This window comes from Siniperca chuatsi, linkage group LG19 (genome assembly GCF_020085105.1).
Source record: "Siniperca chuatsi isolate FFG_IHB_CAS linkage group LG19, ASM2008510v1, whole genome shotgun sequence".
NCBI lineage: Eukaryota > Metazoa > Chordata > Actinopteri > Centrarchiformes > Sinipercidae > Siniperca > Siniperca chuatsi.
In genome coordinates this window covers 17,537,136-17,559,389 of record NC_058060.1, presented here as the reverse complement: position 1 = coordinate 17,559,389, position 22,254 = coordinate 17,537,136, and the positions used below count along the sequence as shown (strand labels likewise).

The window sequence follows — 22,254 nt, the reverse complement described above, 5'->3', positions numbered from 1 at the left end:
CCCTTTTCTCAAGTTGCGACTGTGTTTTCTAATCCAGGTAACCGGAAATGGCATATTTGGCCTTGCTCGTTTTGTAAAACACAAGCAAAATATTAACCCTTAACGCCTGATTGCTGCAACATAACTCTGAACGCACAGGCATGATGCAGATATTTTTCTCACACTTTCCAGGGATATCATCATCACTGATGTCCATCGCAAATAAACTTCCATAAATCCATATGGAAGTAATAAAATAGAAATTTCTTATATCTCCAGAACTTGCCTGAGAATCATCCCATTTTTAAGTTTTCTTCAGTATCAAAGTAATCCAGTAATAGTTGTCTCTACATCCATGGGTACATTGCATTCAGGAACTACTAATAGCTAATTCAGCATACTTTAATGGTGCCAAAATGAAAACAAATAGAGGATAAAAAAACAGGGCTCAAGTTGTAGCCCACAGAATAACGCACTGAATTCATGGCAACATTATACTTCTAGTTTACATCCCACAATGCATGGAACTGTAGGTCCAAAAGTTAGTGCATGATTATCCCTCAAATAAAGGTAAGACAAAGTATAATTGTATATTTTTAGGGAAACTGTTTGCTTGGCTCTGTGATTCAAATGTAATGGTAATACATGATGGCACTAGAGGACTAGAAGTAATGGTGCTTCTGCTGTTACTACTCATCAATAAAACAGTGCAGTGTCACTAGCTGAATGTGTACTACATACCTGCAGCTTTTAGTTGTATATAGTAGTCTAGTTACCCCCCCCCACAGGAAGTATAATATTATTTGTAATAATGCTGATGTTGGCCCATATTTGCATTTTTTTTCCCTGGCTGTCCATAAATGTCAGACAAACCTGCCATTAATCACTGGATATAGGCTACATGTCGTCTTGTGTGGAGGTATGCCTTAAACGATGCATGGTTGCCAAATGGCATTCTCATGTGTTAATAGGACAGCACTGTAGTAATTAGTGGGCCCATCACCTCCATATGGTGAAGTAACTTTGCTAGCCGTGACCAGGATGTAGATGTGTGAAGCATACATTCTGGCAGACCAGCTGGCCCTGCACTCTGCACTCTGCATCTTGTACTGACTGGATACTCATTTCGAATCATTATGATAGTGCTGACTTTGTGTTAGCACAGACGTTGGCACTCGTTTGTGACCGGGGAAGGGTGGTAATGCCAAGTTTAGTTTGGTTCTGCACACAAAAAGAATGTCTTTGGTTTTTGTCGCTTTTTAAACCAAAAAACAAACCTGCTTACAACAGTGTTCCTATTATCCAAAAAGTGTACCTTAATTGACTACATCAGCGCAAATAAGAATAAAAGGTACCCTGTTTCCTGTATTTAATTTGTAAATTTGAAAGTGCCTCAAATGAAACAGTTGATGATTATCTCTTAGTCATTTTGGTTATTTGTTTGTTTATCTGCCAATTTTTTTTCTGTGCCAGGTGAATAAATGCATATCCATTCACTTTTTATTATTTAGCCATGAACTCAACTCTAAATCTTTCCCAATTAAGCAGAAAATAATGGAAAATTAGGCACAGATTGACTTACACAATGAACATCACTTCTGTGTTTGGGAATAAGCAGTAGCCATTCATTATTCAATATGGTTAACCTGCCATGGATTGTGGCAGGAGAAAAAAACACACACACACTCGTTCCCCCCATTAAAAGTAAACAAACTGGGGAAACACTGCCACTCTCATGCAAATGGACCATGCAGGAGGCAAATCTTTTTGCTCTGTCCTATCTAATCCACACCAGCCCCAGGCAGCGCTCTGAAAGACGGCTCTGCTCTAATCCTCCACTCCTCATTCCTCCATCCCTTCATCCTTCACTCCTCCATCTCTCTTGCCATCCCGGCTATTACCTTAGCTCTGCTGGACCTTGCTTTCCTGCTCACTTCTCCTCAGAATTCAATACAAAAAAGCCAATCAGCATGAGTTCACAGAGCAGCAACTTCGGTCATTTTCAAATGATGTATAGTAGCTGTATGTTTTTGGCGCCTATAAATTATTTATCACATAAACCCCCCCCACAGATGACGGGCTCTTCAAGATGGAAAATAAGAAATACTAAAACTTTTTCTTTCCTCACTACCTGCAAATATTTGCCAAACCTTACAAGACTAAATGGATAATATTCCCTCACATTATCACCTTGCCTAATCTCATCACATCCTGGCACAGTTGGCGTGTAATGTGTCCACTGGGCTGGATCACAGAAGCTTGTGATTAGTGTATAGTCAAGGCCATTGTGTTTTTATAGCAATCATAAAAGCTGCATTTCCTCCTCATTTTCCTAATGGCTGCTGTGGGCCTGTATTTTTTCCCAAGGACACATTAGATTGTGATAAGATGAAATGGAGCAGCAGCTCAGTAGATGTTGTGATCTCGCTCAGACGACTGAGAGAGGGCGATACGTGACACGCCCTCCTGCTGCTCGACCCAACATTTATCATTTGTCACACACGGAGAGGTGACATTTATTCATACTTCCTGGACCAAGATTAAGAAATCAATTTCATTCTAATACAAGGCTGCCATGTAATGCTAATGTGCAATATGCTGCTCCTAGTGGCACAGTTCAGCTACATATTAGTGCTATTGTAATGTCAAAGAGATTAATATGACAGGGCTGAGGGATGTCTATCGTCTTTCTTCTGGTGTGTAGATGGTGTGGGAGAGTGGCTGCGTTGTCATCGTCATGTTGACCCCGCTTTCTGAAAATGGAGTGAAGCAGTGTCATCACTACTGGCCTGACGAAGGCTCTGATGTCTACCACATCTATGAGGTATGTCAGTGAGAGATTAAGCAGAAGTTTAAAGAATTAGTTCACCCAAAAAAAACATGTTTTTTCCCCCTTTTAGTGGTGTCTATCCATCCAGGTAGTTTTGGTTTTATGTGCTAATGTTATGAGATTTCAGTCTCTACCCCAATACAATGAAGATGAAAATTCAACAGCAACATGTCTTTACAGAAACAATGTCTATAATTTACAGACTTTACTGTGAGCTCTGCTCTTCAAACCAGACTCCACCCAGCTCCATTGTACTCATATACATATACTATGAGAGCCCGCCTTCCCAGTTTAAACTGGCCAATCAGGTGAGGAGTCTAGAATGGAGACCCAAAAAGGTTTACAAAAACATATACACTCCCTGGCCACTTTATTTGGTACACCTATACAATTTAATGCAATCCAGTACAACAGATCTGCCACAAATTCTACATTTAGGAATATTATATTGTTCAGTTTTTGTTGATTCAGTCACAGAGGTGTTAATTCAACTGTATGTTAATTACTGAGATGGTGGTTAGTAGTGGTGTTGTACTCGACTGCATTATAAGTGTGTCTCTAATATTCTTCCCCCCTTACATTTATAAATGGATCCAGTTCAGCACCACTGTAAACTACAACCTCACTAATAAACATATTATTATCATTATTACATATTGTTATCTTTGTAAAGATAGAATTTATGGCCGAGCTGTTGTGTTGTATTGCAATACTCCACTTAGTGTAAATGTGTCTCTTAAATTGCTCATAACAACGATTCAGTTCTTTGTTTAATACTGTAGCTTAAAGACACTCATAATTTATTCTTACATTCTTTGGTATTTAACTTAATTACATCTCATTTTACCACACAAAGGTCAAGGAGGAAGCACCAGCACAGATAAAAAAATACAAACTCTAAAAAGAACATTTTATATCTTTGATTGCTGTGTGTCATTTCTTTAAACCCTTTTTAACAAATGAACTACTTTTAACAACCACTGTAATCCTTTGGCTTTAATACTCCAAAACGTGCATGAAAACTAAAATTGTGTAAGTGAAAATGTCCACCTTCCTCCTTGCAGTTTCTTTCAGAACAAAAAGACTTATGAGTCTGTGAACAGGATGAAACAAAAATATATGGTTAGTTAGGGAAGCCAAAACTGTTTGCATGGCTAGACAGCACAAGTAGTAAGTAAGTCAAAAAATATGTTTTTTTGTTTTTTTTTGTAATTTGGGTGAACCAACCCTCTTTAAAGTATTTGGGGTTTTGGCCAGTGTAGATGCTAAAGCAACCTCATGTTTATTCCTCCAGGTTGTTGCATGGTTATGAAATCATTCCTAGTTTATTTATTTAATGTTAGCATAAATCAACAGAATGCTATCCTTTGCTTATTCTTTTTTTCCTATATTTAGGTCAACTTGGTGTCAGAGCACATCTGGTGTGAGGACTTCTTGGTGCGGAGCTTCTACCTGAAGAACCTACAGACCAACGAGACACGCACAGTCACCCAGTTCCACTTCCTGTCCTGGATGGACCGCGGGATCCCCAACTCGGCCAGGACCCTGTTAGACTTCCGCAGGTAGAGTGAAGATCCTGCTGGTTGGCCTCAGACACTGGAGCTCAGCAGATTTCAGACAGATTTCCACCTTTACAACTGGCCTTTATCCTGAGCTTGTTCTTAATGATCTTCCCTTATATTCTGTATTCTGTCAACGCCTCTCTGGTCCGTCTCCCTTTTGCCCCTCTGCCTTCTGGTGTCCTAGAAAACGGTTGTTCTAATAAGGACTGTGTTTCTGTACTATCCCTTTCATCCTGGGCCTATTTCCCTCACCTCCCTCCAGCACATGTGATGCAGCAAATTAACAGTCCCGCACTGCCTGGCTTGGCTTGGGAAGAAAAGAAAAGAAAAAAGCTAAACACCTAATTCAAACACCCAATTAAATGAGAGCTGTCTCACTAAAAACATGGGAGAGGGTGAAAGCTAGTGACTGAATAACCTCACTCTGTTCTCCATATAATGTGTTCTGGCAGAAGAGCAGCAATAGCTCCTCTGGGAGAACCCAGAGGGATAGGAAAAGCCCTCCAAATGAGAATAGATGCATCTGATTTGTGGATGGAAGTCTGTCCCTCCGGTTTGTAATGCACATGAGAGAAAAATAAGAGGATGTGCAGTGTTATCATGTCATCCTATCCTGACAGAGTCTGTGCTGTTTTTTTTCAAATTAAACTGGGTATAGCTTGCAGTCAGTTATATTTATTTATGATATTGTTGTGCAGGTTTGAGCTGTGTTTTGATTACATACATACGTTTTCCTTGCTGTTGAGATCTCCCTAACGACTAGATTGCCTTGATGTAACTCCATTACTGTTGCTGTAGGTTATTGGGAATCTAAAGCTCTCTGATTGTGTGATTCAGAGGTCTCAGATCCACAAGATGTACTGTACACTCACAGTTTTCACGGTTTCGGCCAACTCGGTATTTTGCGGTTGCCAGTGTCATTTTTGTGATGTTGCAGCTAGTAATATGAGCCCAGTTGCATAGTCACAAAAGTGATCATTGGAAACTGTGTCTCCTCAGCCAGGCCTGTGCACAAACTGTCTTTCTCTCACTCCTGACTCTCTGTCTCCCCTCTTCTCCTCTCACTGCTCCTTCCTCTGGCTTGCATGGGAACTCCGACCATCTCTATATGCTCATTAACTAAGGACATATTCTGATTTTTCTGATATTTTTGATATATATACTTAAAATATAAAATAAATACATTTAATGTAATGTAATTTGATTACTCCAGCAAAATAAGCAGTGGATTACTTAAAATATAATTAGTTTCTATCACATTTTGATATTTCGTTATGTTCAATGCATGTATTTAGATGAAAAAGCCAAGCTTACGGACACTATAGAAGTACATCATGGCAAAACTAAATCTCAAAGCTCATAATGACATCAAATAGAGCACACCTGTGCTTTGAAATGCAAGTACACATGGGAAATGCAGTTCACAGTTGCAACTCTTAAGGTGGAAATACACAGGAAACTCTACAAATACAACATACAGAATACAAAAACTGCGTTGAATCAACAGAGAAAGCAATGAAATGGAAATGCATATCAGAAGTAATACATAGAAAGAAAATATTGCACAAACTGCCAATATTTAATATAAAATAATTATATAATTGTAATATTTTTTAGTATATTTAGCAATATAAAATCAAAATATAAGCTACAACACATTATTACTACTATAAGTAGTAGTAGAAGTACTATAGTAGTAGTAACTGCAAATTGATAAATTTGTATTATAGTATATTCATGCAGTCTTCTTTATGTTATATTGTTTTTATTTACATATCTCTAATAATAATAATAAATTAAAAAGTATTACTGATTTTGAAAAGTAACAAAAAAACACTAGATAAACGAAGGATAGATGGAAGGATGCGATATTCAGGCATTTATTTTTCATTTTGTCGTTGAAAGGTGAAAAACGAGGGAAATGGACGGGGAAGCTCTCGGTGTAGTCAGTTTCCATGGTAACAGTGGGGTGTGAAAAGGCTTGTTGGCCTTCACTGTGCCTGTGGTGTACAACACTCATAATTGGCTGGGGTTAATGCATCAGCGGTCGGCAATCACAACGTTACACCACCACATCCATCAGCCCACATGTCACAATAATGCTGTTTGAAATGATGCTCAATTTATTTAGGTGGAGCGATACGGATTTCTTTCTTAAATTAAAGTGATTGATTGACAGGAGGGTGCATCTCTCAGGATTCTGATTGCTGTCATTAATTTCATCCAGACCACAGCGCACAAGTCCCTCATGAGTCACATTTGCTTTAAGTATTAGTTACTATTCAGCAAAAATAATCGATCTTTGTTTCCAGAGTGTGATTTAACAGCCTGCATTTAAGACAACTTGCCGTCAAGCTTGCAATAACGTCCAATTTTCTCTTCTTCTTTTTTCCAGAAAGGTTAACAAGTGCTACAGGGGTCGATCTTGCCCGATAATTGTTCACTGCAGGCAAGTATAACTATTTGAACCTTGTGACAGTGGCTGACCCTGCTGAATTGGGGTAGCGATTGTTTGTTGTTGCCTGTGTGTTGGAGGGGAGAGGCTGTTTATTTTAAACAGTCCATTTACTCTATCTGTCCACTGGAGCTGCTGTTTATTCCACTCGCTGTGTCTTTATGTAAATGGAGTGGCACAAAGACACTCAGCCAAAGACACTTCCATTCCCCATTTGGTTGAGATAGTTAACTGGCCTTGATTGGTTTGTGTTAAACACCAGGTATCTGTCTGACCACTTTTAATCGTCACATCCTGTTAAGTCATGCGTGGGGCCAGGCAGCCCGCTCTCCCTCTGAGGGAGCTGTACGGACTGAGTGTCTAGCAGTGGATTAATGAAGCAGTGGTGCTCAGGCCGCTCTCCTGTTTTATTGGCCTTGCCTTTATTAGAGAGATGTGCACGCCTTGTTTGCAATTAACATGCAGAGCCGTTGAATGGCCGGCGGGCACAAAGGGAGGCTTTTCATAAGACTATCTCTAGAGTAATGGAAAAGCAAGGCTCTCCAAAAGCTGTTCTCGAACCGCCCCTGGCCTCTCAACCTCTCCTCTGCTCCTGAGGTGCATTCATTTAAAAGCCTTTGTCCCCAGTGTGCCTCAGAAACCATTCCCCTCTACCCAATAGCTGAGCAAGTCTCAAGACCACACATACACTCGTGTGCAAGGTTTAATATTTACTGGAACATCAAATATTTAGATCTGTTGAGGTATTTTCATAAGGATATTAAGGATTATTGTTTTTGCCATTTAAGTATTCTATTTTATCTGTAATATCAGGTAAGCAGATGGAGCAGTGTGTATTTGTATGCATAGACTAATCTGTGTTTAAATGTACTCCACAGTCTCTCAGCAGATGCAGATGTAAATCAGCAGTTTGTTTCCACTCTGAGATTAAAGCATCACTCTGCCACCTTAATGATCTCCATCTCTCTCTCTCTGACTCTCTGCAGTGACGGAGCTGGCAGGAGTGGGACTTACATTCTGATTGACATGGTCCTCAATAGGATGGCTAAAGGTAACGATCAATGGCTTCCCTTTTACTCTTTCTGCTTGCGTTGAAGTGAGTGTTGCCTTGGCAACGCTAAAGCCTCTCATTTTCCACAGAGGGTCTTGGGGATGCATTAGAGGGTGACTTTTCTGAGGCCTGGAGAGGCAGCGAAGACAGAGGCAGACATGGAGGGAGCTGGAAGGAGTGGAGAGAGTGTAACAAAGAGAAAACAGAGAAAAGGAAAATGAAAAAGAAACCTTTACCCACATTTGTAATTATCTATTTAAGCTACCGTCATGCCATACTGACCTGCAGCACAACTGCAACATGAATTTAGATAGCACATGCATGGAAATGAAATGCTTAAAGGGAAAATATATTGAAACAGAATTAGCAAATGTTGCTCCAATGGTTGGAATCAATATTTAATATTTAATGGGTACAATGGGTTTATTTTATTATTGGATTATTCTTTTCAATCCATATAGTTTGCACCCTACTTTCACCATTTATATTGTCTTCTGTTTTTCGTATTTTACACAAACATAAACTAAGCTGCCCGAGTCTCCAGGATGTTAGAAATCTGGACGTCCAGGTGCTTTTACACTTTATTTTCTGCAATTGTGATTTGTTGAGGTGGTCCCCTAGTTTGCATTGTATAATCAAAAAACACAGTCAAGGAAGATAATCTGCAATTGGTCACAAATCACAGTAACTTGGTGCCATATTGAACAAGTTTACATAAATATAAAACAACTGGGCAAGAAAAGCTACCCGAACAGGATCTTTGTGGCGTGGGTGTATCATTACATGAAAAACAGGAGCAGTTTGAAGGTAGATTTCTTTGTAAATTTTAGGTTCCTGTGAAAAGGGAATCACTTGTTTTTAGCTGAATCTCTTCTCCAACAAAGCAGGAGTTGTAGCTGAAGAAGAAGACGCTCAGTTTGCATGAATAAACAGGTATTTTTGTTAGCCGGATTATAAAATAACCAGCATAAAAGTTTGGTTTTCATATTTGGATATGGACATCTATTGCTGCACAGGAGCTGGGTTCTTACGTCACCTCAAAGCCCTCCATAGCTCTGTCTGCCCTCTGCCCTTTGCCCTTTGTCCTCTGCCCTTTACCCTCACTCTCTGCATGCCTTTCTCCTGCGATCCCAGCCCATCAGAGCAGGTTAGGAGGACGGCCGCCTCTCATGCAGACCTTGCCTTCACTCTCTGTAAAACAGTAATAAGACTGACCCGTCCTGATGGAGTTCATGTGGTTCAGTGACAAATGCGCTGTTGTCCGCGGTGATGAAAAGTGCCACCCGGTCTCTTTTTAACCTTTTGTTTCCTGCTCCAGAATCGAATGTATAAAATGAACATAATCTCACTCCCCAAAGCTTTTTTCCTTTGGTCGAAGAGCCTCTCTTCAGCTTTACTTTGGAATCCAGCCCTTCTGAGACATGAAAGTCTTGTCAGAGCACTGGAGTACTTTGAGTACTAAGTCCAGCTGCATTAAATCCTTCTTTTTTTACTCACTCTCACCCACACACATACATGCATTATCACTTTTGCTCTATCTCTTTTGCTTCCTTTCTCTGCCTCACTTTCAAAAACATCTTGAGAGTTCAGGGGCTCTCTCTGATTTTTCACCCTCCTACTCTGTTAGTTTTCTGCTACTTGAAATCCATGAATCTGAAAGTAGAATTTCCAAATTTCCAGATTAACATCACAGACTTTCACAGCCAAAACAGACTTAACTCAACAGCAGCTGATCACTGTTAAAGGCGAGCAACTGTTGCATAGGTTAATCATCAGTATGGCTGCTGCAAAGGCTATAAATCATTTTAATTAGAGTTAGCTGATTCTCAGATACACACACATATACATGCACACACTCTGTGCATGTATTGTTGTATCAAAGAGCTCTTAGCAGACTTTATAGCTGGACATAATCTAAACCAATTTTTGAACAAGATTCTCACAGAGAAGCCAGCGCTTAGCGTTTTTGAATGCATTATTGAACATTTCCCACACCCCAAAAATATCCTCTTGCATATTTTATCGAGAAACAGTCCGTGGCTCTCGTCCAAGTCTTTCGAGGGATGAATGTAATAATTTTCAATCGCTGCGCTGTTCCAAAGGGAGCCCAGTATAAAGAGAGATTGACAGATGTGAGCTGGATTACTCCGCTGCTTTGAACTCAGTCCAATTTTCGGTCTGTTGCAGGTGCTAAAGAGATTGATATTGCCGCTACCCTGGAGCACTTGAGAGACCAGAGAGCTGGCATGGTCCAGACAAAGGTAAGGTCCCCGGCTTTGAGTTAGAAAGGTGGGGGGGACGGGAGGAGGAGGAGGGAGGAGGGGTTGCAGTCATTCAAACAGACGATTGTCTACTTCATGTGCGCAGGATCAGGGGAAATGATGTGGTAATTGATAACTGCTTCAGGATTAGACAAACATTGTCTTGGAAGATAATAACTCACTGTTCTACATTTATCACAAGACGCAGAGAGACTGACCAAGATCTTCTGTTACAGAAATATTTTGTCTATGAAACTCCAGCATTTTAAGATTTTCTCTTCATTCTTCTCATTTAAACAAATATTATAAACAAACTTTATTAATCCTAGACTTTTAAATGTACTGTTGATGATGTAACTTGCTAAATCAATCAAAGGGAGAATTAAGTAGATGTGTAACTAGGGCTAATGTGATGTCTTCACGTGCCTTATTTTATCTGAAAAACAGTCCAAGACCAAAGGATATTCAGTTTCTAATGATATATAACAGAAAAAAGCTCCAGATCCTCACATTTGAGGAGCTAGAACAAGCTAATGCTAATGCTTGAAAAATTATGTTGTCTTTTATTTCCCCTTCATTTTTATACATTTAACCTGTCCAGTACTGTAGATTTCATACTTCTGTCTAATCCGTGCTGCTACTGAAATTCTTTACTCTCTTTAGTCTATTTATATCACAGCTGACCCTCCGCCTCGCAACATATTTGGATATAGTTTAGGGTGTGTACAAAGCATTATTTCTCATCCACTAATGCAAATAATAGGTAGGACATCTCTTTTGTTTCTCTCTTGTAATTGGAAGGAATAATAATAATAATAATAATAAAGGCAAACCTCGTGCAGCAGTGGGTGATAATATTTATGGAGGCTGCTTGCTAACAGACTCCAGTGTTCCTAGATGGTTCATTAATGCTGCTTTTACAGCCCTGCTCTGCTCAGCGCAGCTTTTCAAGCACTCTCTCTTTTTCTCCTCTGACAAGTCTAAGTGAAATTATATTGGAATATTGTTGATTCCACTTTGTGGCTTCATGCTGGGTCTACACAGAAATTAGATTGTAATGAGGTATGAAATTTAGAGTTAGGTTTCAAGGATTGGACAACCAATTATCTTTTTTTTTCTCCTTCATTATGTTGCCGCTTTATTTTTGGATAGAGCTCGCGAAAAAAAGAGAACATTTATTATTTTCTTTTTCTAGTTACTCCTTTTGACAGACATCAGCATGCAGTAATTACAGCATGTGTGATCGTTTTTCTTCCTTACTAACCATCCATCTCTGATCTGGCGAGCAGAGATTGATCTCCCCCCAGTGGTGCAAATGTGAACGGCACAGCACACACAAAACCTGGTTTTAAAAGTATCATTTTTAATACACAGAACTTTAAACTCAATTTGGGATTAGATATAGACACATATAACTGCAGTGTAGATATAGCTGGATGTACTTACATATTTTCTGTCCCTATCACAACATCAGAAGACACATAAAAATAGAGAATCTAATCACTCCAGATAATCTCCACTGCAAAGCGAACAGCACAGCTGCCAGTGACTCCTCTATATTGATTTAGCCTGTCCTCAGGCCAGACTATGGCAAGCTATGTGTTAACACATCTAAAGACTGCTCCCTCCAAACTCCTACATACCTTTTCTCTGTGAGAGGACCCCGTGGCCTGCAGCCTGGGGAGAGGAGAGGAATATAAAAACACCAGGTCCATGGGGCAAACATCAATCAGCCCCTTTTACGCTCTTCAGGGAAAACTATGAGTCGGATTCACAAACAAATGCACACATACACAAACAGAGCTGAGAGACAGCTTGACTCAAAAGTTTTATTTTAAGATACACCTGGCTGGATCGATGGCGGTGCCGGGTGAGCGTACACTCCAAGTTGAAACCTCAGAGAGTGGTTCACCTTCACCTCGAGTCTGTGGCTAAACAAATCCTGGGCATGGTCAGGAGAGAGGGGGGAAGAGGAGGAGGAGGCATCAGCTGAAATGGCATTCCTGAGCTGTTACACACTTGTACACACACTAAAACTTTCATTTTTCCCTTCCTTCTCTCTCCCTGCATCCTTTCCACCTCCTCCTCCTCCTCAGGAGCAGTTTGAGTTTGCGCTGACAGCCGTGGCAGAGGAGGTGAACGCCATCCTGAAAGCGCTTCCTCAGTGAAGGCATCGCATCCCCCACCTTCTTCTCGCTCGCTGAGCACCAGTTTCCTCTGCCCACTCAAGACTGACATCTCTCTCTGCCCTTCCTTCTCCTCGCTCTGTTTCTCTCTTCTGTCTCTTCCTCCTCTTCACCTCTATATATACTGTATACTTATGAATGTTGTGCCAGAAATCTCACCTGGATCCATATTCGCAAAATTTTGCCTCAGAGTGCAACTGGTGATCTGGGATCAGAGTTGTTTTAGCGATTCGGGAGCGTGTGTGGACTAGTGGGGCCTGATCTGATGTGGGAACAGCTGTCTTACTGTGAGACTTTTTTGTCAATATGAACCCCGGTCCTCTATAACTGTGATGTTGTTCCTGAACATACCGTTCTAGTGCCACTGACGAGGTGTTTACGTGATGTCAAGTGAAGATTTTTGTTCCAAAATCAGCTATCTGCCATCGAAAAAACTGATAAAGACAGAGAAAATGACTATTGGCACATTTAAAACAAACTATAGTAGGGCTGCAACTAACGATTATTTTAATTATCGATTAATCGTGTAAAAAATGGCATTTATAATTTCTCAGAGGTCACGGTATTGTCTTCAGTTTGCTTATTTTTCTGACTAACAGCCTAAAATCTTAAGATATTCAATTTACTGTAATATATGACAAAAACAACCCAGCAAATTGCCACATTTGAGAAGCTGGAACCAGAGAATGTTTGGCATTTTTGCTTGAAAAAATGACAAAAACAATGAATTAATGGTTGAATTACATCTTGTGCAGGTCAACTAATCGATTACTCGACTAATCATTGCAGCTCTCCACTATAGTCGTTTTTAGAATAATAATATGTAAAGTAAATAAAGTTCTTGCCTGTAAAAATCATAATATTGTACAAATTATATCCCCTAAGTGAATTGATGTATTGAATACATATAGCATTTTGGAAATAAAACTCCTCACATGTTTCTTCTCCTCTGTGATCTGAACCAACCACTATATATATATACTCAGCATCACATGTTGAAGTGTGTGTGTATTGTTGTATTTTGGGTCCAGACATCTCACTCTTGTATTAAACCGCAGATGCTCTGATTCTTCAAAAAGCCTCACAGGTCATATTCTTGCAACATATCAGGTGTTTTTTATTCCTCATTGCATTGAACTCACATTTTACACCATGAATTGTTTGTAACATGAACATCTCTGTTAATATTAAATGTAATAGAAATATACCAAGTGAGATAGTTCCTATATCGATAGTAACAATAGGATATATTCAAGTAGAACTTATATTGGGATTGTTGCTAAATTTGTTTGTCGCACCATCACTGGTATAATGTAATATTTTGTGCAACATGACAGATTATTCCCTCAATGTAGAGATAATGAATGACTTTATGAATCCCTATATAGTGCTATCTGAAATGTATACTGAGAGCCTAAATGAGAACTATATATTTTGTGTGAAAAGTAACATTCAGGTTGATAATAAATCAGTACAGATTATACTGCTTTGCTGTCTGGTATTTAATGTTGTTTCTGATACACTCACACACGCACAAACAGGAGGGAGAAGGCTGCTCTCACAGCGAGTGGCATTTGATTGAATGGTAGCCTTAGTAAAGTCACAAAGAAAAGCTGTATCATGCTCCCTGAGGGTTTGTGTCTGAGAGAGACTCGCAGGTTTGTACAGATGAAATGTTTGATTCACCAGCTCTGTCAGTGGAGAAAGTGGCTGGGATTTGAAATGAAATCAGTCATGTATTTCAGCCACCGAGGTCCTCTCGCAATATTTCAGAGAGAAGGAGGCTCAGTAGCTCTAAAAGTCGGATTTGATCAATATTTACTGGAGGATGTAACTTTTGACTTATTGATGTCAGACAGTAATTGCTTATTTTAGTATTGTTTTATCTGTTGCCTGATTTTGTATTGTTTTGTCTGCAACTTCTTATGCAGCTGTCTTTGCCAAAAGAGACTTGTGACCTCAGTGAGACTTACAAGGTTAACGTTTTTAAAAATATGTTGTTGCTGTTTGATAATTATATGTGCATAAGTGTGCATTTGCATTTATTTTAATAATTTTGTGATGATTAAAGGGAGCAGATTTCCCCAGTTCTTACAGTATATTAACAAAAATGGAGGGGGTTTTACCCCCAAATAACTAATAGTGACAGTCAGCAGCTTTAAGTGAGGCTTTCATCGATGTTTGGAAATGTAAATGTTAAAATGAATGTTACATTTTCGGCAAAGAATTCTCAACACAAGGTCCACTGAGCTTTCACCAACATCTCATTACCTTCCTCAGCGGATGGAGTTGCTCACTTGTCTAATCAATTAAATTTCCTTTATTTCACCAGTATAATCTGCTTAGTGTTAATACTGCTGGGTCCATATCATGGAGATGATTTAGTTTGTTATCACGTGACAGAAGCATTGAGTTTTGGTCTTACATGATAAAATGTTGAATAACTGTTAATCTTGCATGTTTTCTACAGGTTATCAGGACAATCAATAATGCAGCTGTTTTTATGGTATAACATGTAAACACACATGGAAAGTTTGGTAGTATGTAAATGTTACCTTTTTGACTGGGTCTCTGTTGTAAAAGAGATTAACATGTATCTGAAGAGAATCCCTGGTTGAATAAAACTAATGGTACCACTTTCTAATAAGTTTATAAATTAAACTAATGGTTCCATTAATAGTTTATAAATAACTTATTAATGCTTCATAGATGAGTTATAAGCTATTAAAACATGAGTTTTGCCAAGTTGTGAAAAATACCTTTGACTTATGTTTATCCTCCAGCATGAAACTTTCACTTTCACAGTCTTGGAGTTACAAACATTACTAAGTCATCAATAAAGTGTAATGGGTCTCACTTTCTAATAAGCTGTCAAGTACACAATGATAAATGTTAATATGTCATTAATAAATGCTCCTTACAATAATCTATGAAATGACGATCCAAAGAGCAAGCGTGAAGAGGGCAAAGGTGTTTTTCACAACCTGGCAATCCAAATGTTCTTATTAATGGTTTATAACTATCTATAATCTATAAAGCATTATTAAAATTATTTATTAACCATTAATAAAGTCATTACTCACAACTTATAAACCGGTTATGAAGTCGCACGAAAATAAATATTGGAATTAAACTAAAAATATCTGTATTGGTATCTGTACCGGCTATATATCAGCTGATACTGTGTATTGGCCACAACCATGGACATTATTGATCAGCAGTAAAACTTTCAATATGGAGCATCCCTAACTGAAGGTAAAATATACTGTAAAATTGGATGCATTTGACACGCTGTTACCAGAACACACAAATACATGTAGTCTGTATAGAATATATAATTTCCTACCTTTCAACAATGAGTGTGTGCTTCATGTGTGAACGCATATTCATGTGTGTGTGCTGCCCGTTGACATGTCCCTCCCTACCTTGACAGTTCTAATAGCTAGGAATGAGGCTTCATGCACTTCCTGAGGCCTCATTTGCATATGATTTGCTGATGAGCTGCCACTGCTAACCAGCAACACCAAACCAAAGCCCTATTAATATTCTCCCATTCAGGTTGTAAAGCACACAAACCTAATCAGCTTAGAAATTACTGTATGGAAACCATAATTACGCATGTTTAATTGCTTATCATCTGATGGGTACAAGTTTATTAGAAAATGTATTCATGGTAATTGCTTCCTGAGGTATTTGGTGTGCTACAATACCATGTGATATCCTGTCAGCTCCCATTTGGGAGGATTAATGCGCTCTGAAAAAGTCACAAAATTAGATACTGTGTATTGACTCTTTGGATGCTTGGTTTAACTCAAAGTGATTTTTAATTTAGGGATTTCTAAATTACTGCTTAAGCTCGGATAAGTCTTTGGAGTAAGATTTGTCAAAATCAGCATATCTCACTGTTGTTAAGGAGTGCTGGCATATCACAGGGATATACATGACTGTAAAGTAGGCAAATTCCTGTGTAATCTTGATGCCACCAGAAAATACTCACAAACCTGCCTGACATTGTGGAGACTAAATTTCTACCACCACACAGAAAAATTATGGGAAATGCAGGAGCAACACCAAAGTGAAAAGTCACATGCATGAAATGAGGAAACATATCTTATAAGAGAGAGTTTTTGAAGTAAAGCCACCTCAAAGCCGATGAATCATTCAGACCTGAAACAAGCAGATTAAAACGCACACAGTGCAGGTCCCCCAGAGGGGCCTCCACACCGCCAAGAACGTCGAGTGGGCCTTTTCAGCCATGGACCTCAGTGAGTCTTACAGCTCCTGCCCACTCTTTGATGATCTCTCTATGGTTTATTGTAATCACTGTTGGCTCTCAGTCCTTCTGACACACTTGTAAATTCATGCAGTCTTAAAAGGAAATGCATCAACCAGCCAGTACTTCCTCTATGGATGACTCTTTCATTAGAGCAGAGATTCCCAACCAGCAGTACTGGTTAGTACAGCGGTCCAGGTGCAGCAGGCAGCTGTTTTCAGTGAAAAAGCTCTAAAAACAGACTGTACACTACCTGCCCAGCACTAAACGGCAGACAGATACCATTAGCGACTAGCTGTTGAACATAGTGGAGCATTTAGCAGCTAAAGCTGATACTTCTGTCAGGAGTTGTTGGAAACCAAAACTAGAGCCAAAAGGAGAGAGAATATGGCCAGGAACACAATTCCCAATGAATGTGTTGCTCCGCATCTGCTGGATGTGTAAATAAGCAACTGTAAGCTAATATGTTCACCATAAAAGTTGATAATATGTCAGTGTTGTGTTCACAGATTTTTTTTGCTACCCTCAAGTGGCCCAAAACATTTGTTATTGCAGTTTTAAATAATAATGGGCAAGGATTCACATGTGCTACAGATCCACCACAGCCAAGGAGTCTACTTGAGCCCATCTTATAGGGCTGTGGTGGTACGTTGGGAAAAAAAGGTTGGTGACCACTGCATTAGATATACTTCAGTTGACTTGCAGTGAAATGCTGTTATTAGTATTTGGTCTAATAGCCTCATGGATGAAATATCCCCTTCAGATATTGTGAACAAGTCAAAACAACAAAAATAATTGATTTTGCTTATTAAACCACGTCCCCTTGAATTAGGGGGGAGAACATGACTGTAGCTTTAATCAGATCTACTTGGCTGCTTAAAAAGTAATTGCTGAGTACATCAAAAAATACAGCTACTTAACTTTTTACATTTAGGTTTTGGAACCAAGTCCGAGAGGTGCTTTAGCTTTTTGCACTTGGAAAAACCCCCACCTGTGGATCATTAAACCTTTGAATGATAACACACAACATGCTAACAAACATGTCATTTCCCTATGGAAAGGGCTGGGCGATCCCAGAGTGTTTGCTTGTTGGAAAAACTGTCTGGGATGCTTTCCAGGATTTCCCAAAGAGAAAAGCCGTGTTTTTCTTTACTGATGTTGTTGGGAGTGAATGGAGAGCAGACTGTAGTAGCTGTGCCTCTCATGTCTGTCCAAGGCCTTGATACGTTTGATCTTCTTAAGAAACAAACAAGCTTTTAAACTTGGCACTCCCGGCTAGCGTCTCTCTTCTTCTTCTGTCTCTGTTCGTCAAAATGCTGATCCTGTGAAAACTGATCTTGTCTGAATAGTTATGCATACTAGTGCTTATACAATGATTTGTGGTTTAAAAATGTGGACTCCCACCATGTTGTTATAAAAACTCAGAAAATACACACAAACTATGCAAAGATAAAAACTGATGAGATCATAACGCAGAACAACAGTGTGTAGCAGTTTTTTTTCTTATCTTTGAGCAAACTACTGAGTCCACAACCAAAACAGTTTTAATCAGTTACAAACAATATTTCAAGCATCTAAATTTGCCACTCCATTTAACATTTGTTTTCTTTTTATAAAGGATCAAACAAAGATTAAAACTACACTGAAACAATTTTAAGAAAAGAGGGATTCCAGGTCTGATTCCTGATTATAATCATTTATCCTGAGAAGTCGGTTGCACCAACTGTTCGTTGAGTTCAAACTTTGCCTAGTTATAACATAAATGTTTACTAAGTGGAGATTACTAAATTAAAATGGGTTGTACTACACATCTAGTTCTTACTAGAGATTAGTTGTTACTAAATATTTACACCCAGTAACTCCCAGGTGTAACCGTTCAGTACTGTTAGCTTACTAACTAGCTAAACTGACAGAACTAATGTTAGCTTGCTAATACAACCCATTTAGAGGTAATATGGAATATCTGACCTGACACTTGATCAAAATACTGTTTGATAGTGCTGTAAACTGGCACAACTTTAAATCGTATTTCACAAAACACAATAGAACTAAAATCACAGAACATTATGCTAATAACAGACAAATTTACCAAACGTCAGTTAATTTACGTAATTTCCATCTTGTATACATTTGGACACTGATACAATTTTTGTTATTTTAGCTCTTTACAAAAATGTATTCGTTATAGTTCTATAATGAATATGGGCTTAAAGTGCAGACTCTCATCTTTGAGGGCATTCACATCCAAATTGGAGGAAGCATCACAAAGGAGGAAACCCAGCATTTGGTGATGTCCATGGGTTCCAGACTTCAGGCAGTAATTGCCTGCAAAGGATTCTCAACAAAGTATTAAAAATTAACATTTTATTTATGATTATGTTAATTTGTCCAATTTCATTGAAGCTCCTGAAAACAGGGGACTGTGTATAAAAACGTTTCATATGATATTTTTGTTCAATCCCATGAATTAAATCTGAAAGTCTGTACTTCAATTGCATCTTGATTGTTTCATTTCAAATCACATTGTGGTGGCGTACAGAGCCAAAATTATGAAAATTGTGTCACTGTCCAAATATTTCCAGACCTAACTGTAACTACATGAATACTGCTAACGCTGGAACACAGATTTATCCATGTTTTCATATATGAATATAGCAAATCAAACATTTACAAAGGATTGGCAATGAAGTTTAATTTTGCCTCTTAAAAATGTTATTTTGGAAATGATACTGCAGCTCGTGATGTGACTTCCTGTTCACTTAGCTGATTACTTTTGATTGAACAGTGCTACAGATGTTTCCAGCGACTGATTTACACATTACTAAAGTTTTTATCAGCTAAGACATGTCTTACGTTATAGTGGTGCAACCCAGTTTAGTTAATCACTAGTTTGAAACAAGCTAGTAGTTACTAAAAACATGTTACTAAGACCACACAAACATAGTGAAGGATTTACGAATAGCTGGTGCATCCAGGTGTAGAACTCAAGTGTCAGATGTAAAATTGGGTGTTGGATCCTTCAGGGGATTTAAGGTCCAGTCATGATAGTTGACAAGGTTTGGTCAAAGGTTTTGGGATGATAGCAGCTGAAGGTGAAAAGTCGCAGCGAGGGCCAACATCTGGCTGAGCAGAAAAGGCAAAGCCTTTAATCAGGAAGCAAATCTCCTCTCATAACCCCCACATTTCTGGTTATTAATGGGCGCACAGCAGCAACAATGACATTTTACACTGTTTCATCCCTGTCCCATCATGCATCTGGGGATACCCTGGCATTTGGCGGCAGCGTTTTCATCAATGTCTGCGGCGGTGCTGACCAGCGCGACTTCAATCTGTTCACTGTCACTCATCATAAGCGAGTTTATCAACACACATCTAATCGCTACACTCCGCAGGGACCTTAACCATTTGCATACTAAGATTGCTTTCTTTTGCTCGTCTAAGAACGCAGCTCCTTTGCATAATTATTAATGATAAAGAGACGGTGAACAAATATGTCAGAAGGTATTAGCATCACGTATACAACTAGGTTCTAAAGGATCTGTTAAGTGACGTGCCAGGAGGAAAGATGAGGGCAAAGGGTAGGAAAAGGAGAGCAATGCTGTCAAGGGATGCACTTTTGCATGAAGGGAAGGGGTTAATTAAAGGGCCATGGATGGGAAATATAGAGAAGTGTGATTTTTTTTTTGTAGTTTTAATGCATTGTTTGACCAGGAAGCCCATTGAGATTAAGGGTGTCTGTCAAAAATAATACAAACTGAAAAAAAAAACTATAAATGTTGCAGACAAAAATGTGAAATGATAAGCAAAACAAAAACACAAAAGCACTGAAGGACTTACGCCTAATAGCAGAGCAGCAGGATGCAGGACGAGGAGCCAAAGCCTGAAATATAACATATAATTACATCAAAGAAAATATTGCTCCAGTGGCAGGAAAACCCACAGTGGTGCACAACACAAGATGTTTACATACGGCAGAGTCACTGTAGCTGCTCATTTCAGTACTTCTGCTGTGTACCATTAAAGCAGCAGGCCCATATTGTCATCTGTAGTCGGTAATTACCACTTTTTAAACTGTCTTACCCTCTGTGGATAATGTTCAGCGGCTATACAAAAAGTGTTTCGTATGAATAGTTTAACTGTTTGCTACTTTATATGAAACAGCTGCACTCTTTTTACAGGACAGGAATAAATAAGTCATGCACACTATGGTTCAATTGGAAGTTGAAACGCCCTCCCTGTGTTCTCCGCTAAACACAGGCCCATATACCCTCTGCACAGTATAATAGTATATTAAAAATGCCCACAAAGATTGTTAAGTCATGGAGGCACATTTGCACCACGATGGATGACCTCTTGTGAATCCTAATGAGGCTTTTTCATGACTTTCAAAAGCAAAACATACTGTAGCATGTAGAACAATAACAGCTGTGTGAAAAAGTCTCCACAGTTAAATGCTTTTGTGAGCAGCAGAACATTTTTTCTGTAGGCCTATAGCGTATAGTTGCACAGACAGCTATTAGCTTACTTTTTCTTCGTTTCGGACTACAGTTAAAATGATTACGTTTATCTTAAAAGCACTAAAGTGGCATTCTGTGAAATATTAGCTGTAGTATCTCCCCTCTCAGGAGGTGTGAGGCTGTCCGGACTTAACAAGTCACAGCATTGAGAATAATCTCAGGGGTCAGGAGGGGTCATCGCCGGCCTCCCTCTGGCTCTCCTTCAGCAAATAACTGATAATGACCTTTGACCTCCCTGTTTTTGCATGAGAATTGATATCAGTATTCCACATCCCCCTCTATAGCAACCTCAGGACCATTTGAAATGCCAGCCCTCGAAATCCAAACTTGAATTTTTTTTTTTTTCTAATGAACCCATCCAGAGATGGGGGGTGGGTGGGTTGCCTTTAGGAGGAGGAGGGTGGAGATGGGGGAGGTGAGCTTTGGGCTCATCTGCATCACAGATTAGGGTGCTTAGAAAAAAATCAACCATCCATGATTCATTACATGTTTCCTGCTGAGCCTCTGAGATGGCAACCATCCTAGCAACAGGATCCTAGCAACAGCAACAACTCCCTGCCACCACGGCAGCCTATCAGAAACTTTGATGCCTGATCAAAATTTAGCCAATGAAGAGGGGAGGACATGCGGAAAGCATGTGATGATGCGTTTCCTCATGCTGCTGGCCAGAGTGGGGTGTGTTTAGGGATCTGAACTCTGCTGTATCCCTTTGTATGTGTGTTTGTGTGTAAATACAATATTCATTTGTATCTTCTGTGTATTTTTTTATGAATTTAATGATTGCCAAATGGTGTTTTGTAAACATTTTTGCTGTGTAGTAGTGGGTCGATATGACATGGTTCATACATTTCTGCATTGGAGTCCAAGTTAATTTTTGTTCTTTTTTGCGCACTTTATATGCATTAAGTTGTTTAGCACCTTTTAAACTGTCCTTACACCACATGCATGGTAACCTTTTTCAGCTGCAAGTCTCACTGCTCATTTTGTTAATTTAACAAAGTATAAAGCTGCCAGGAAACCAAAATACATGAAAAATGATTCATTATAAAACAGTTCTAGGCTGTAAAAATTATTGTTTCACTATTTATACACACAAATACTGCATGAAAATGTAAGAAATACAATTATAATATAGTTTAT

At 39.0% G+C, this 22,254-nt stretch overlaps 1 protein-coding gene across 1 annotated transcript in view; it reads left to right on the top strand.

The window, feature by feature from the left end:
* The window catches only part of ptprn2 (protein tyrosine phosphatase receptor type N2), a 127,933-nt gene extending 114,126 nt beyond the window's left edge, over positions 1-13,807 (top strand). Inside the window, exons 17-22 of the mRNA XM_044176772.1 lie at positions 2,684-2,803; positions 4,205-4,371; positions 6,767-6,820; positions 7,813-7,877; positions 10,065-10,138; positions 12,235-13,807. Coding sequence (XP_044032707.1) covers positions 2,684-2,803; positions 4,205-4,371; positions 6,767-6,820; positions 7,813-7,877; positions 10,065-10,138; positions 12,235-12,306 — 552 coding nt within the window. The 3' untranslated portion in view covers positions 12,307-13,807. The remainder of the gene's footprint in view (positions 1-2,683; positions 2,804-4,204; positions 4,372-6,766; positions 6,821-7,812; positions 7,878-10,064; positions 10,139-12,234) is intronic.
* Positions 13,808-22,254: the final 8,447 nt, after the last annotated feature.